The sequence below is a fragment of the Podarcis liolepis genome (assembly GCF_965112155.1).
Source record: "Podarcis liolepis genome assembly, chromosome: 7".
NCBI lineage: Eukaryota > Metazoa > Chordata > Lepidosauria > Squamata > Lacertidae > Podarcis > Podarcis liolepis.
Genome location: NC_139561.1, coordinates 64,750,147 through 64,767,174, shown reverse-complemented (window position 1 = coordinate 64,767,174; position 17,028 = coordinate 64,750,147). Strand labels below are relative to the sequence as shown.

At 43.9% G+C, this 17,028-nt stretch overlaps 1 protein-coding gene across 3 annotated transcripts; it reads left to right on the top strand.

The window, feature by feature from the left end:
* Window positions 1–2,184: 2,184 nt before the first annotated feature.
* Window positions 2,185–16,914, top strand: FUCA1 (alpha-L-fucosidase 1). Of its 3 annotated transcripts, XR_014528227.1 has the most exons (9): window positions 2,185–2,623; window positions 5,422–5,556; window positions 5,688–5,825; window positions 6,896–7,001; window positions 8,419–8,619; window positions 9,895–10,085; window positions 11,575–11,674; window positions 14,331–15,753; window positions 15,785–16,914. XR_014528227.1 is itself a non-coding variant. In XM_083511856.1 (8 exons), exons 1-8 carry the CDS (start codon window positions 2,247–2,249, stop codon window positions 14,469–14,471), a joined length of 1,389 nt encoding a protein of 462 aa, XP_083367982.1. In that variant the 5' UTR covers window positions 2,185–2,246; the 3' UTR covers window positions 14,472–16,914. The 3 variants fall into 3 exon arrangements, 1 of the variants encoding a protein (XP_083367982.1); XM_083511856.1 differs by having other exon boundaries at window positions 14,331–16,914; XR_014528228.1 differs by having other exon boundaries at window positions 2,200–2,623; window positions 9,895–10,324; window positions 10,556–11,674; window positions 14,331–16,914.
* The last annotated feature ends 114 nt before the right edge of the window (window positions 16,915–17,028 follow it).

Here is a 17,028-nt window from a genome sequence, read left to right as displayed (position 1 = left end):
CCGGCTTTAGACTTTTCTGTTATTTTTAGTACAGAATCTAAACCATCTTACTTCTTGATTCCTATACTTAAAAGAACACATATTAACTCCTGCTTCCAGATTTCCAGATGAAGGATAGAAAGAGATAACCCTTCTCATCAACAAATGACCAAGGTGGGCAGGGAGTGTGTGTGTGCAGGGTTGAGACTTAATGGGTGTCAGGGGAAGACCTAAAGGGCACCTTTGCTCCCTGGGGCATCATGTTGGTGCTGCATGGCTTAAGGTGAGACTTAAGGTGACGGAGAAAAGAAATCTGCTGCTTTGGACATACAGCTTTAAAAAAACTGCTTTAGTTTTTAAAAGTTTTTTTTAAAAACCTTTTTAAAGAACCTTTCTGAAAACAAGTCCAAAAGCAAAATACCGTAAATGAACAGTCAGGTTTGTCCCCCCCTGTTCAATTGGCAATCATGTGTACATGTGCTGGTTGTGAATATTTGGTATCCAGAAAGACACAAAAATGTGACCAACCTGCAGTAGTGCAGCCCGTTTTGACCCGTACGATCTCTACCCATGTGTATTCAGCTCCATGTGTACACTTAAGTCTTATACAAGATGCCAGGCAAGTTAAAACTGATTACCTGTGAAGGTTGTACCCTTCAGTGGTTATCGAGGGATGGACTGGGACCTGGCAGACCAGAGTTCAAATCCTCACTCAGCTATGAAGGCTAACCTACCTCACAGGGTTCTTGTGAGGATAAAATGGGGGAGGGGAGAACCATATACACCAGCTTGAGCTCCTTGGAGAAAAGGTTGGCTATAAATGTAGTTGTATTAAAATAAACACGAGTAGCATTTACACCCTGCCCTATGACACTTGCCAGAACCAAGAATTCATAGTGTGGTAATGTCATGGCTGAAGGAGGAAGCATTCATGGCTGAACCAGTCATGGCTAAGCGTCAGCCCAGGGGTAAGCAAAGTTAAGCAGTAAGTCAGTCCCCCCCCCCAAAACCAGGCCTCATGCTGTGTGAGATGGAAGAAGAGCCTGCTGTCAAACCATTTGGATCCAGGTTGCCTCCAGCTCTACCAGTCTGCCTTTTCTTTAAGATAAGCTCCAGAAGAGACCAAGCAGTACAACCAGTTTGGCTGGCAGATATGACCTGCCTTCTTAGTGGTCATCCTACTACAGTGGTACCTCAGGTTACAGACTCTGCTAACCCAGAAATAGTACCTTGGGTTAAGAACTTTGCTTCAGGAGGAGAACAGAAAACGCGCAGTGGCGGCGGCGGCACAGCAGCAGCGGGAGGCCCCATTAGCTAAAGTGGTGCTTCAGATAAGAACAGTTTCAGGTTAAGAACGGACCTCCAGAACGAATTAAGTACGTAACCAGAGGTACCACTGTACAACTATGAAATTCCCTGATCTGAACAACAAAAAAGAGACATTGCACATTCTTTTGTAATTCATGAAAATCTTTAATAAAAACTATTTCAAAAACAAAATAAAACCCTAACTATGAAATTCCCTCCTGGGATATATATGTGTGTGTGTGTGTGCGCACACACACACATAGGCACTGAGGACATTGTTTCAGATGGCATTGGCAGAGACGTTGTGTGTTATAATAGTTTTAAGGTTTATGTGCTCTGAAATGGTATTAGTAAGAGTTGGATTTTTTTTATTGCTACTTTTATTTATTATACTTATGTATGAGGAAGTTGAGGCAGGATACACGATTCTCCCTATTTTTTAATCCTCGCAACAACCCTTCAAGCTAGGTCAAGCCATGAGTTGGTGACCGGCCGAAAGTCATATGGTGCATTTCATGGCTGAGGATTTGAACTCGGATCTGGTACTGCAGTCAGCGCATCCGGCTTGCCTTTGGAGCTATCATTATGCGACAGCTCCCCCCCCCCCTTTGACTGTTGTTACGCCTTTCTATCTTAACCTCGTATGGAAACCGCATTGGGAAAGACTTCCGTCTAGCAAGTCTTCTAAAAAAATGAAGTACTGTACAAGCCACACCGCCCATTTCCTTTATCGAGACCCAAGATCTTGGGAAACTGCTTGAGCTCCGCTCCTGTCGTTAGAATGTATGCCACTCTCACTCCCTCGCACTATCAGCTGCTCGCTTTCATCCCCCGGGCGGGTCGCGCGCTTATTATGCATGATTTACATATGGGAGCGAGGCTGCGATTGGCCGAGGGAAGCGCTTACTGGCGCCAATCGGCGAGCGCCGTTCTGAGCGGCGATTGCTGAGGGGAAAGACATGGAGACGGGCCAGGGGCTTTTCCTGCGGGCGGCGGCGGCGGCGGCGTGGCTCTGCTTCGTCGGGGCAGCCTCTTCCTCGGCGCCCCCTCAGCGCTACACCCCCGACTGGCCCAGCTTGGACGCCCGGCCGCTGCCGGGCTGGTTCGACGCCGCCAAGGTCGGCGTGTTCGTCCACTGGGGAGTCTTCTCGGTGCCGGCCTGGGGCTCCGAATGGTTCTGGTGGCACTGGCGGGGCGAGAAGCAGCCCGACTTCGACCGCTTCGTCCAGGCGCGCTTCCCGCCTGGCACCAGCTACGCGGACTTCGCCCCCGGCTTCACCGCCCACGACTTCCAGCCCCGGCAGTGGGCGCAGCTCTTCCAGCAGGCCGGCGCAAGGTCAGCAGCAGACGGGCGGAGCGGGCAGCAGAGGCCGCTTCTGCATAGCGGCCGGCCTGGGGTTTAGCACGACTGAGCAGTAATAATAATAATGGTGTATAATAATCCATGTGACAAACAGCACAGCGAGGACTGTGTTAATCGCAGTTGTTGTTATGAATTTCCCGCCCTTCACCCTAAGGTCCCAGGGTGGGCTACAACATAAAAAGAACATCAAAAGCAGTTTAAAACAACAGTCACAGAAACAATATCAGGAATATATATATATATATATATATATATATATATATATATATATAGTACAATATTTTTTATTGTGTGGCATTTTCATTGTTCTGCGATGGATAAAATACTCTTGCATAGAAAATTATTGTTACTACACACCATTGCTCTTTCATAAATCATTGCAAAGCTATTATAGCGTTCATAATTATTAGGACATAGCTATATTTTCTAGGCTTGAGGCTATCTTGAGTACAGTCTTAACCTGCAGAAGAATGAAGGTGTTGCACTGAACTGTGTCACTTCCTCTTCCAGCTTTACCTGGAGATGCCAGGGAATGAACTTGGGATCTTATGTCTGCAAAGCTATGGCCCTTTCCTAAATTCTGTCACAGCATCACCCAATAAAATTGACATGCAGTGGATTTTGGGACTTACAAAAATGTAAAATACATACTAAAACATGTAATTAAGTTTTGAAATTTCCTGCTGAAAGATGTGGCAATGAGAAAACTATTGCCTTCAGACATGTCCTGTTTGGGGACTTCCCAGAGGCATCTGGTTGGTCATTGTGGGAAACAGGATGCTGAACTAGATAGACAATTAGTCTTATCGAGTTGGCGTGCAAAAGGTTTTGCTGTAGTCCTCCCTCAGTCATTCAGTTCTTGACCAGCTAGCACACCCTATCTCTTGGTGAGGCTTCTTACGAAGCTGGGCTAGCCATTTTCCAGACATTGCTGTTGGGATGATCTAATTTAAAATTATAGTCTTATTGAGGAAACGCCTCAAAAGGTATGCGCCATACAATTGTATCCAACTAAGTCCTACTTCAAGTAGACCCATTGAAGTTAATCGACTTAAGTTATGTTCATTATCTTCATTGAGTCTGACTCTGTCGGAGTAGCATTGTATACAACCCTTGATTTAAAAGGACTTATCCATAGAATACAATACAGCAGTGTTTCCCAACCTTTTTTGGGCAAAGGCACACTTGTTTGAAGAAAAAAATCTCGCGGCACACCACCATTACAGCCCCGTGACATCAGCGCGCAGCGTCACGCCGGGAGGGACGCACGAAAGTGAAAGTTTTCAATTTTTTCCCCTCCCCCTTGCCGGGGAACCTCCAAGCTTTGGGGGTGGGGGGGGAGGAGGCAGCGCAGCAAAGCGAGGGACTGAGGGACGGCGGCAGCTGAGGCGGTGGCGGCTGTTGTGGTGGTGGCGGCGATAGCGGGCGGAGGAGGGGGCGGCGGCGGGGCCGAGGTGGCCGGCGGCGGCGGGGGAGGCGGCGGCGGGTGGAGCAGGAGGGCGGCCGAGGCCGGTGAGGGAGTAGGGTTGCCCGGGGCTTGAGGAGCCGTCGCCGGGAGTTGCTGCTGCTGTTGTTGCTGCTGCTGCCCGGACATGCCGGCCTCCTCCTCGTCCGCTGTCTCGCGCTCCTCCCTTTTGCACGCGCTGCCCCGCCGCCGCCCCATTGGCTGGGTCCTGTCAGCCGATCTTCCTGTGTGTGTGTGTGTGAGGGGAGAATGGAGAGAGAAACCTCGGCACCACCACCGTGGAGCCGTCCCCGGCTCGACGCGGATCCTCGCCGCCGCCTCTCACCGCCCTACTCACCCGCCTCCCTCCCACGGCACACCAGGCAACCTCTCACGGCACACTAGTGTGCCGCGGAACACCGGTTGGGAAACACTGCAATACAGTAAAGGGAGGGGGAGGGATACAAAAGGAAGTGGAATGGGGAAGTCAATGCAGAAGTTACAAGAGGTCGAAGATTTTGGGGAAGAAGTTCAATCACTCGCAGAGAGGAAGAGATAGATAAGAAGGGGCCAGAGTATGAAAATAAATAAAGAAAAGTAGTAACTGGACAAAATGCAGGGCAATGAAGAAACAGAAGCCAGCAAAACAAGAAATGGAAAAAAACCCAGCTGTACAGGCACCAGAAATAAGAATGGAGGAGAAAGGGTGAATCTGAGTGTACAAAGAGAATTTCAGTCATCAAACTGGGAAAATAAAAGAAGAGATCTGTGTTTTTGCAGAAGATAACAGAATACACGAGCAATAGTTGTTTTTGCAGTGTCTTGAAGAGTACTGTACTCAGGGAGAAGGCAAAATAGAAGCATTACTTAAGTGTCTTTCAGGCCAACTTGTTTATTAAGTATTTGTCCTAATTTGGTTGCAGGGAGATTAGATGCCATTGGCTATTTAATGAGCATTCATTCTAATTTGTTCGTGGGGTGGTTGAATGCCATTGCATCAAAGCAAATGTTATCCCAACTTTCCAGTTCATTTTCCTGTCACTTATCGCAAAAAGTCAGACCTTTGGGGGAAGCGGATTTGCTGCGAGACCTCCCAATCAGCTATAATTGTACAACCTGAATTAGCTGGTACATGATTGAATCTCACATGAAATTAGTGACAGTCTGGAAGTGCAGCCAGAGTGAGAGAAAATAAAGTGATTTAACAAAGTTGGGAAGGCCCATCTTGGTCTAGTCTCTCCAGCCCTCACCTACCCTCCCTGTTAGATTTGGGAATATTGTTGATTAATTTTCTTCCCTTCTAATCCTGTGCCTTTGGTTCCTACAGATATGTGGTGTTGACGACAAAGCACCATGAAGGCTTCACCAACTGGGGGTCCAACGTGTCATGGAACTGGAATTCGGTAGATACAGGGCCCCATCGAGACTTGGTGGGTGAACTGGGGGATGCTCTCAGAGAAAGGTATCTATGTGGGTTAACAAGTGGGGAGTGGAAGCTTATTGCTGTGCAGGGTCCTGGGCTTCACAGCCTTCTGCTGACATCCAGACCTATCTAATTCTATTACTGTGTTTCCCCCTTTGTTTAATCTTTAGGAACATACACTATGGACTGTACCACTCCCTCTTTGAATGGTTTAACCCGCTCTATTTATTGGACAAAAAAAATGGCTTCAAGAGTCAGTTTTTTGTCTATGGCAAGATCCTGCCTGAGCTTTATGAGCTTGTCTTGAGGTAAGATTGAACAACCTCCACTTACATGCTTGCTCCCTAGCAAGCCCCATTGAACAAAGTGAGACTTTCAAGTAAATTGGGTTGCTCAGAGGTTTCCCCTTGCTACTTGTTGCCGTGGTAGATTGTTATTGTTCTTGCAACACTTAACAGAGTGTATGGGGCTGTATAAAGTTACATAGGCCGCCTCTGCCATAGTCCCAACATTCTACCACCATGTTTCCTACATTGAAACCATGACTTAGCTATGAAATCTCAAATGGTTCACTATGTGTCCCCTTAAACTACCTTGGTGGGTTGTTATGAGGATGAAATGGGTAAGTTCATAAGCAGTGTCCTGATCTCCTTGAGGAACGGCAGGATATATATGCCAGGGCTATATATACATGTATTGTTTTGATAGTCTTAGAGGGGGAAATAGCTGGGCAAGCCGCTGAAGCTCTTCCTCTTAGGCCCTGTCATGGTTACTTATTTAGAAATGGTAGCCAAGCTTTGCCCCATCCCCTTCAGCTCTTTGTAGGCATGTTTACTCAGATGAAAATCGTACTGTGTTCAGTGGGGTTTGCTCACAGGTAAGGGTGCATAGGATTGTAGTCTTAGTGAGTGTAAAGGTCAACCCCTTTTGTTTTGCCCACAGTGGCTTCCAGAATTTCAGCAAACAATGCTGACAGACTTTCAAGCATATCTTTACAGACGAGAGAGCTAGGAACATTAAAAAAACAAAAAACACCACTCAAGTTCTGTACCTGGTGTCCAATTTTATGCTTTATGGAACTGCAGTACATATGCAACCCTATAACTTTGTCATTTCTAAAACATGTTTGTAGTGCACAAAGAACTCCAGTTTTGTAATAAGAATGTAGGTTTCTTGCATGCAGACCACTGGCACAATAGGCTTCTATCCACCCGGTCATTTGTAGACAAGTGCAGTTAGCACACTTGGTGTAGAAAGGTGGGGTATAAATTGTTGTAATACATTTACAAAATAATTCAATACCATAAGCAGCTATTAGTGGCTCATCTCTGCAGAAATACCAACTCGGATTTATAACGCAATGGTACTTCCATCTTAGATACAAGCCAGATCTCATTTGGTCTGATGGAGACTGGGAGGCACCAGATACTTACTGGAACTCAACCTCTTTCCTCGCCTGGCTTTACAATGACAGTCCAGTCAAGGTATCTCAATTTCCTTCATGTTTACTAATCAGGCTAAGAACTGGGTAGTCTCCTTGTTTGCATTTGAGATGAATCTCTTAGAATGGTTTCTGGTATATGGGATTGTCACATTTTTTGTGCTCCTTTGTAAGTTCTGCCCCTTTCCCTTTCCTCCGGGGTGAGATGTATTAATTGCTTCTGATGCAGGATCAGCTTATGGTTATGATTATATATGTGTTGCTTTATTATACCCAAAGGTCTCATGGCAGTTTATAAACAAATATTTAAACCTACAACTACAATAACTAAAAAAGATCACACTATGTGTCCCTCCAAGAGTGCACTTCCTGCCATAAAATTAATCACACACAATCACCGTAAAACCATAAGCAGCTAAAAACCTTCCATTGAGCTAGCGAGAGAATGATGTCAGTATTCAAATATTGGGGTGCACAGTATTTTTTTAAAACAACCAACCCGACAGTGAAAAGATATTAGATTTGCAGTCAGGTGCACCTTTCTGGGGAAGGTAATCCAAAGGCAGAGAGCCTCTAAGAGGAAAGGCACTTTCTCACGTGGTGACTCTCTGCACCTCCGTTGGAGATGGTATTCAGAAAAGGGCTCCAGAGATGACCAGGAGGTTCTGAGGCAATAGAGTGTTCATCCATATGACACTTCATAGGTTAAAATTAGCACTTTGAATTTGGCCTGGAAATCAGCTGAAAGCCCGCACAGATGGCTGGCGCTGTTATTAGATTATTCATCATCCCAGTTCCACTTATAAATATGGCAGCCAGATTTTGCACCAGCTGAAGTTCATGAAGCCTCTTCATAGGTAGCCCCACATATAACACATTATACTAGAGCATAGGCAGCGTATCCCCATCCAGCACCCTCATCCAGTCTGTTACTGCAACCAGGCAGCTGAATGTGGGTACAAACTCATATGAAAGGCATTTGCTTAAGGTGAGATGATACAGAAGTTCCAACAGCAGTGGCTCATTCCCACATGCAGATTGCCACCCAATGCTGCAGTCATCTGGGAATGGGCAGACAACAAGCCAGGATTCTGTGACATTGAAACTAAACTGTAGCAAAGTCTTTTTCCTCACTGCACTGTCAGGGAGCTGGGTGCAAGCCCAAGCCTTTGTTAAGGCTCGTTCCAGCTCATGCACAAGCCATGGTTTTGTGTGAATGAGGCCACTTTCTTCAGAGTGCTAACAGGGATTCTACAGCCATCTATAGGGCCACGTTTTGCTGTCCCCCGTCTTTGATCCAAAGCAAAGTGGACGAGCAGAACACACTGGATACTTCCATTTTTATCCTGAAACATTAACCTCTGTTTTATCTGGAGGATTTCACACGCACCTGTAATTATTGAAGATTGTAGCATAAGGAAAAACAGCTGCAGTTATTTCATATGAATCTCTTCCTCTAGGATACTGTAGTGGTGAATGATCGATGGGGCACCAATTGCTCTTGTCACCATGGAGGTTTCTATAACTGTCAAGATAAATACAAGCCTGGCACTCTGCCAGACCACAAGTGGGAGATGTGCAGCTCTATTGACAGAAGTTCTTGGGGGTATCGAAGCAACATGCAAATCAATGAACTCATGGATGAATCCAGCATCATTCAGGTGAGCACTTTGAAGTGTAAACAAAGGCCAAGGATTGGCCATCCAGCAATGATGTTGCAAAAGCTTGCAGAGAGTTGCCTGGAGGTTGCAACAGCCAGAGCAGAGATTTGAATTGAGCCTCATCTCTAGTTAAAGTAGGCCACATTCTTTAGGAAAATGCTAGATACTTTTGTACTTCAGCTTAAACACATGTAAATGGTGCTGAACAAGCTCAGTATCTTTTTTTAAAAAAAGGCTTTTTCAATCTTTCCCAAACCGACTGCCTCCTACAACCACAGAAGAATACCTGAAAAGAGAACAAACCATGCAAAACCATAAGCATTCATCCTGTTTGTTGACTTTTGAAGGGACTGCATAAGATAAAAGGCGAAGGAGAGGATAAGAACTGGCATGAAATGCCACCACCATACCTGCTCAGACAGGCCCTTTTCCTTCTTCCCAACTTACACTTAAACCTCCCCACAAATGTTGGAGGCATCAACATGAGCATGCAAGACATTTATGTTCGGTGAAAATTTCGCTTTGTACAGTATGTTTATCAGAGTCAGTTTGTTGAAATTACTGCAAGAACAGCAGGATACATTCTGCAATGTGAATATTTTGCTATAATGTTGGATACTTGTGAGGATATGGAATTTCCTAAGTCTTTCAGGAAAAAGGAGGCAGGCATTTGTGGGTTGTTCTACAGCAGGGGTGGCTGATGTGTTGTCCCCCCAGATGTTGGACTGCTACTACTACTATTAATATTATTATTAACATTTGTTAGTTGCTTTATCTTGCCCAGTGAAACCCAGAGCGACTTATGAACAGACAGTAAACATAGATATATTAAAACCAAGAGGAAAGAGAAGGACATTAAAACATCCCATTCACTTCTAAAAGGTCACAGGGTAAAGACCTGTTTTTGCCTGGCACTTAAAGATATGTAGTGAAGGTGCCAGGAGAGCCTCCCTGGGGAGAGCATTCCACAAATGGGGAGCCCCTACAGAAAAGGCCCCTTGTCATGTTGCCACTGTCCAGACCTCTAGCAGAGAAGGCACATGAAGAAGGGCCTCAGAGGATGAGTGCAGGGTCCAGGTTGGTTAATATGGACAGAAGCGGTCTTTGAGGTATTGTTGAACATGTTATCTCCCCTGTTCTAGAGTATCCTTTCTCAGTGTAAAGGAGTGAACTAGTTAAACAGGCACTTGCAATTTTATTGCTGCTTTGGGGAATGACTTTCTTTCTCTCTTGACTTAAAAATGTGTATATGTTCTGTTTCTGTCTTTACCACAGGAACTTGTGCAAACTGTGAGCTATGGTGGAAACTATCTTCTCAATGTGGGACCCACAAAAGAAGGGGTGATTGCTCCAGTCTTCCAAGAGAGGCTCCTGGCCCTTGGGAAGTGGCTAGGCATTAATGGGGAGGCCATTTATGAATCAAAGCCATGGAGAATACAAAAGGAGAATTGCACTTGCAGCACATGGTATGGCAAAAACTAATACAAAAGCGGGCTTCTTCTTGAAGATTCAGGGAGGTAGCCTCTAATGCGTCAGCTATCTGTAGTTAACCATTATTTGCATAGCAACAAGAGATGTCACAGTGTCTTCATGGATATTTGGTTGCTGCATTGGCCTTAATGTGATGAGTAAACTGTGTTAGAACCTCTTTAGGAACAAGCACACTTACACAAAATTCCTTTTGTAGTATCTTACATGAATTCAGGTTCCAGTTACAGATAGGTAGCCGTGTTGGTCTGCCATAGTCAAAATAAAAAAATTCCTTCCAGTAGCACCTTAAAGACCAACTAAGTTAGTTCTTGGTATGAGCTTTCGTGTGCATGTACACTTCTTCAGATACTGAAGAAGTGTGCATGCACACGAAAGCTCATACCAAGAACTAACTTAGTTGGTCTTTAAGGTGCTACTGGAAGGAATTTTTTTATTATGAATTCAGGTGTGAAAGAAGATCTAGTCTCTATAAGCCTTTATTACCTAGACACTATTTTACTGAGGTAGTAAGAAGGGCAAACCTCTTGCATGTGCTGCAGTAGTTCAAAGGAAACTGAAATGCAAGAGGCCTCACCTTAGAAAAAGACATAAAGTATTGTCAATCACAGGTGACGCAGGCTGTCAAAGTACTTGATTGGACTGCACTTCTCTGCTCTTTCAGCACCCAAAGCCCATGAAGGTTTGCTGTTCATATTAATGCTTTCTTTTCTTGCTGTGTTTTGCTTTATTTTACTTAATGAGAAGGTTTGTGTTAGATTTAACATCTGAAACCACAAATGGCTTTGTTTTGTTTAAATGCTGGTTACACTTTTAAATCTTCTTGGTTGACTTTTTGGTATTTGCTACATTGGGGGTAGTTATTTTATTTATCTAAAAGATACACATTGTCATTTCACCAGTTATCTCCAAGGCAGCTTTTCGTAGATCACAGAATTGAAGAGTTGGAAGGGATCTTGAGGGTCATCTAGTTCAACCCTCATTCAATGCAGGAATGATTTTTGCTATTAAGAGCTCCCCTGCATACATCAGCTATGACATGGTGGTGCGCTAAATCCTAAGTAGAGGGAGAGATGAGAGAATACCAATTCTGAAAGTCTTTCAGGAGCAGAGAACATTTAAAAGAGAATGGCCCAGCATAGAACTCTAATGGAAAGTTTCCACAGGCCCCTGCCAGACCCACCTCCATGTTGGTGACGGCAGCAGTTGAAAAGCAAGGACAGACCGTCATGCAATGTTTGCTTTTAGGGGGTGTGAGTGTACAGGTGGACTTTGAGGCTTTCATCATTCTTGGCCACGCAGCCACAACATGAGAAGGTGGAAGAAGCACTAGATCCCTGCAAACATCAGCAAGGGAAGGTATTTTCGATACAGATGTTCTGCTCCTGCAAAAGATGGATGCTTTTTCTTTGCTTTGGAACTTTTGTGTTTGTTTCCACAACTTTGCTTTGCTATATATTTTCTCAGGTACACTTCAAAGGGAGAAACAGTCTATGCCATCTTCTTGACCTGGCCAGAAAGCAGTGTGTTGATTCTTCCATCACCTGTCTCATCTGCAACTACTAAAGTAAGGAAAGAAGGGAAAGCAGGCCTGAAAATTGCATCTACTGGCATCTCAGTAATTTTTAACATTTCTTGAGCCTTTGTTATGACAAAGAATAATTTTAATGGCTCTAGTAAGAACTTGAATACCCCTTATTCAATACGAGTACAAAATTACCTTAGTCTGGCTATTGGTCTGTCTAAACCAGGCATGACCAAATAAGCGCCCTCTCAGTTACCTTTGCCAAGATACAGTGAGCTGTTGTGCTGGATTTCGCTTGAAAGGAAATGCACCACGGAATCTCCATATCAGATTCGTATGCATATTTGCTCTGGAAAGGCAAAAGTACCTATTCAAGTATCACTTCATATCATCCATGTTCATGTGCTCCATTCATGGGTACCCATTTCTGCTAAATGATGGCAACTTAAACCCTGACTGACCAAGAGGAGGATAGATTGTCCCTCATCCTGAATGTGGCTGCTGATGGTCTTGGGCAAAGCTCTCTCCTAGCTCTGCTTCTTGAGATCTTTTTAACTGGAAATTCCAGGAGTTGAACCTGCATCTTCATGCTGTTAGGACACTTCCCCAGTTATCTGATTAGCTGGATTTAACCTCTGAGGGGCAGGGGAAACTGCCCAGCATGAAGGCAAGTAGCTCCTTCCATCTCCCCCACCCCATACACTGCTCTTGTTGCTCTTGCCCACTTTAGGGCTGCAGATTTGCTGGTCTTCCAGCTGGCTCCAGGTCACTATGATGCTCACACCAGAAAATGATAGGCGTGCATTGTTTGCATTTCCCTGTCACATGCCTTCCTAGATTCTCTTCTTTTCCTTTTGTGAGGATGCCACAAATTAACACAGAGGCTGCAGCCTCTGCTCCCTATAAGTAATGCAGTTGGGTGAGGTGGGCAGCAGGTGTAGGAAGGCAGCCTGTCATTGTTCAATCTAGTTGCTGAGTATTTCCAAGAGATTAATTTATTTGGGATATTTATAATTAGCCAGTCTCAGAAAGAGCTCAGGCTGATATACATCAAACCATATCAACAAAAATACAGCAAATATAACTAAAGCATATTCAAATGAGGGTGGAAATTGTAATAGCTAATTAAAACACATATATTGCTGCTCTGGGTAAATCTTCTATTATCAGACTGCATAAATAAATTGAACTGAAATTCATTTGTAGAGGAGATCATTCCAGAGATGAGGTCTTACCACATATAAGTTCCTTCTATACATCCCCTCACCCTGAATCCTGGTGGGGACTGTGAACAGAGCTGCTCTCTCCACTGGCTGATCTTAAGATCAAGTTGTCTGGCATTGGAGGAGATGCTCTGGCAGATATTTGGGCCCAAAGCTGGTTAGGGCTTTTAGGCCATCTCTAACGCCTTGAATCAAACCTGGTAGCACACATGCAGGCAGTGTAGAGCTTTCAGGGTTGGCACATGTTCCCATCTTGCTGCGCCATCTGGCAGCCGCAGGTTTTCCCTCCTAAAATTGTCCTATGATTCTTCAGAAAATTAGATTGCTGCAAATATTCAGAGAAGCTCCTTCCATCAATAGGCAATTGTAGGTAGATACTTGCCAGAATATTCTGTAATAGACTTAAACAGCAAAATGCCATCTGAAAACAGAATTCACATCTTTAAATGCCATTTTATAAGAATGTTATTTGCTTCCTCTTGCATCCTGTGTATGTGGTCTACCCCGTGCTCTGCAATCACTTTTTAATTATTCATTTCTGACAAGAGATCAGTCTATGCAGATGGATACTGTGTCCTCTTGTTGGGAAAGAAGCTGTGGTAGTTTTGTGCCTGTTCAGGCTACCCACAATCCCTAGACTCTTCAGGCCTTAAGCCAGTAAGCAAGTGCTTGGCAGATGTCTGTACCTTAAAGTTATTTTTTCTCATTCTTGGTATTTTCTTAATTGCATTAAGCTTGATAAAGGCAGTCCCCTCCTTACAATCTTGGTACAGTTTGTTTTTACAGTGGTACAGTTTTCTCTTAAAGAACACAGTGAAAACCTTATCCCTAATTGAAACTTGCCATTTCCATATTTTTCCTTTCTTGGTAACTCTTACGAAGCAGAGGATATTTCTGAAATCATTGTGCTTTATTCTGAACATTCCTTCCACCCTAATTCTGAATGGTTTGAAGACAGTGAGTTGTTTAGTGCAATGGGGATCCCTCTTGCAGTGGCTGTTTATTTATATTTCTCATGTTTATATCGCACCATTCCCCCAAGAAGCTTAAAGCAGTGTACATTGTGCTCCCCCACTCCATTTTCTCCTCACAGCAACCCTGTGAGGTAGGTTAGACTGAGAGACTGTTACTGGTCCAGGATCACCTAGTGAGCTTCATGGATAAGTGGGGATTTGGACCCTGGTCACCCAGTCTAACACTAACCACTACTCTTCACTGGTTCTCCCCACGTGATTGACACACAGTACCTGCATTGGGCTCATGGCCCAGCTAGGATGCTGCGGCGGGGTGGCCATGTCACTGAGAAAAGATGTGCAATCATAATATACATTACTAGTCAGGTTATGAGCTGTTTGGTGGTTCCACATGTTCCGCAAGACCAGTATGGAGATTGCTAGCTATGTGAACCAGCCTAATTATCTTACAATGTTTTTGTATAAAGTAACAAATTAACAACTTTTGTATCCTTGTTGTAGGTGACTATGTTGGGATTCTCTGAACCTTTGAAATGGCAGGTAGCCCCAGACAAAGGACTGAAGATCATGCTGCCCTCTGCTGTTCCTTCACTTCTCCCTCTGCAGCATGGCTGGACTCTTAAGCTAGTTGGAGTGGCATGATGGTGAAACTGGAAGGAAATTGAGGAACGTCTATTTCTCTCTCATTGACAAACCATTCAAGCTGGTGTGATTAGTGGCATGAATGGGTTTGAAATGGTGGGTGGTTGGGGCTTAAAAGATGGGACTGCAATGCAATGCAGTGTTTACGTGTTAGCAATCCTCAGGTGTTGCATTTCAGTAGGGAGAAACCGAAGAACGGGCACTCTCCCGGCAGGATTTAATTTGCCTGACACAAATGTCCAAAAGCACTCTGCTGTAATGCATTGAGCATCATTTGCACAGAATGAGAACTGTCTCCAGTAACTTCTCGGGAAAATTAGCTTGGCCTGTGGTGAGTTCCACTTAACTCACATGTTATGGGAAACTATACCTAGTGGCTAACTGAACACCAAAGTTATTGCGATCTTGGCCACTTAGCTTGAAATAAACTGTGATCCTTGACTTAGCATTACACCTGAAGCAGAAATTGTAGTTTGTTTCAGTCTCAGCATACCCTGATCTGTAGCAAAGATTTGTCCTTGGCTTACTGATGATGCTTTGTTAGAGCAAAAGAAACCATGATTCCTGGCTTAGCGTTACCTCCAAATCTGGGGTCATGGTTTGTTTTGCTCTAATTCTAAGCCAGGGATAATGGTTTGGGTCCACTTGCAGGAAAGGGACAAAAGCACATTCCAGCAAACCATTACCTGGTATCTTGTGACATGCAAACTTGGGCCATCAATTAGAGGCAAAATGAGCAGAGCTCAGCAATTGATCTCAGTTGAATTAGAGCAGGTCTCTCATTTATGTATCGCTTTACACAGGAGGAGTCACAAAGCAGTTTCCAGAGACAACAGCATACAATCGACAATAAAAAAATATCAAAATGAAACGTATATGAAGTATAAAACAAAATAACTATATTAAGTGTTCATTCACAAAAATCACTCAAAAACATGAATAACTGCCCCATCCAATAAGTATGAACACCAAAAATATATGTCCAAAATATAGACCATTAGTATTAAGAGGTACTAATTAGAACTTTGAAAGCTTCTGAAAAGTGTTTTGCTTGGAAGTGGAAAGGAGAGGCCTTGGATCTAAGTTCACAAACCAGCAAAGTCCAATGGGAGGGAACACAGAATTAACTAGAATCACTGGTAACAAGCCATCAATACATCACAGTTGTGGGGCAATAGATAATTAAATGCCAGATTTTGGTGCAGTGATTTGAGGGGAACAAAACAACTTTGTTCTTGGAACGCAGTGATGATATGACCTTCATGCTTTCAGAATTGTGTAAGTTCATCTCTTGCCCATGTGAGCCCATGTAGAACAGGGAAAGGACTCTCTTAGAATGGGTTTCAAGGTCTAGACTTACAAATCAATTAAGAATTCACTTGTAAATAAGAAAAGTAGCTGGTCCCTCACTTGCCTTTCTCATGCATTCTATTGATGAAGAGTTAATGCTATCCTGAAACATCCAGTTAATTCATATTGCTGCATATGGCATTAAGTGCCTTTTCCACAAGCATGGCTTGCAAAATTTAGAAACTTTCACCATTGGCTGCTCATCTCACCCCGTTTTTCCTTAGCTAGTCCCTTCTCTTATGTCAAGGGTAGCAAATCTGGTGCCTTCCAGATGTTGGACTTGAACATCCTTGACAACTGGTCATGCTAGCTGTGACTGATGGAAGTTGTAGTCCACCATCAGAAGGATACCATGTTGGCTAACCCTTCCATAGCATATAAACTTACCTTCTAAATGAATAAACATACAAGATGGGAAATACGATTGCAGGACCTTTTACCCCATTTCTTGAGGGATGTTCTTGTGCTCTGGAAGTACAAGCTAATCATGCAGTTGAGGGCAAATGTGGCTCTGAGTGAAGGGTATGAGTAATTGGGTTGAAATGTTGACCCTGCAAGGGATGGATGTGGGATCTGTGGCACTACAGGTGTTAGTCCTGCTCCCATCTGCACCAGCCAGTTGAGGATGATGGAACTTGTAGCCGGGCAACATCTGCAGGACTACAGGTTCTCTATCTCTGCTGCAAGGGTTATGTAGCAGTTAACTGCATTCTGCCACCCCCACCATGGCCTCTAGACTATGATCAAGCAATGCAGTAGATCCCAGCAAGTTTAAGGAGTGTGTTGCAGTTGCTTAGCAACTATAACAGGTGATTTCCTCACCTCCATCATATGGCCTATCATGACAAAATACGACAGACAGTATATTTCAAAGAGAAACTCGTACAGTGCAACTCTGTAAATGAAGGACTTTAAATCAGATGTTTAAATCTTTTATATATATAAAACCAAACTGCTAGATTGAACCACATGGTATGAGTGGTCCTGATGTGTTGTTCTGCAATGTATTGATCACAGTGCCTTTTCTGTTTTTCATATCTGATTTGAAATGTTGGTTTTGCAAAAATAATAAAACATTGGAATTGAAGTAAAAGCATTGCATGATCTGAATATAAGGCATTGCAACAAGTGAGGTTTGGAAGCAAAATGGGTAAGAACTTGGGAAGGGGTAGGCAGCTATTAGAACTGGCTTGTGAGAATACCCTTT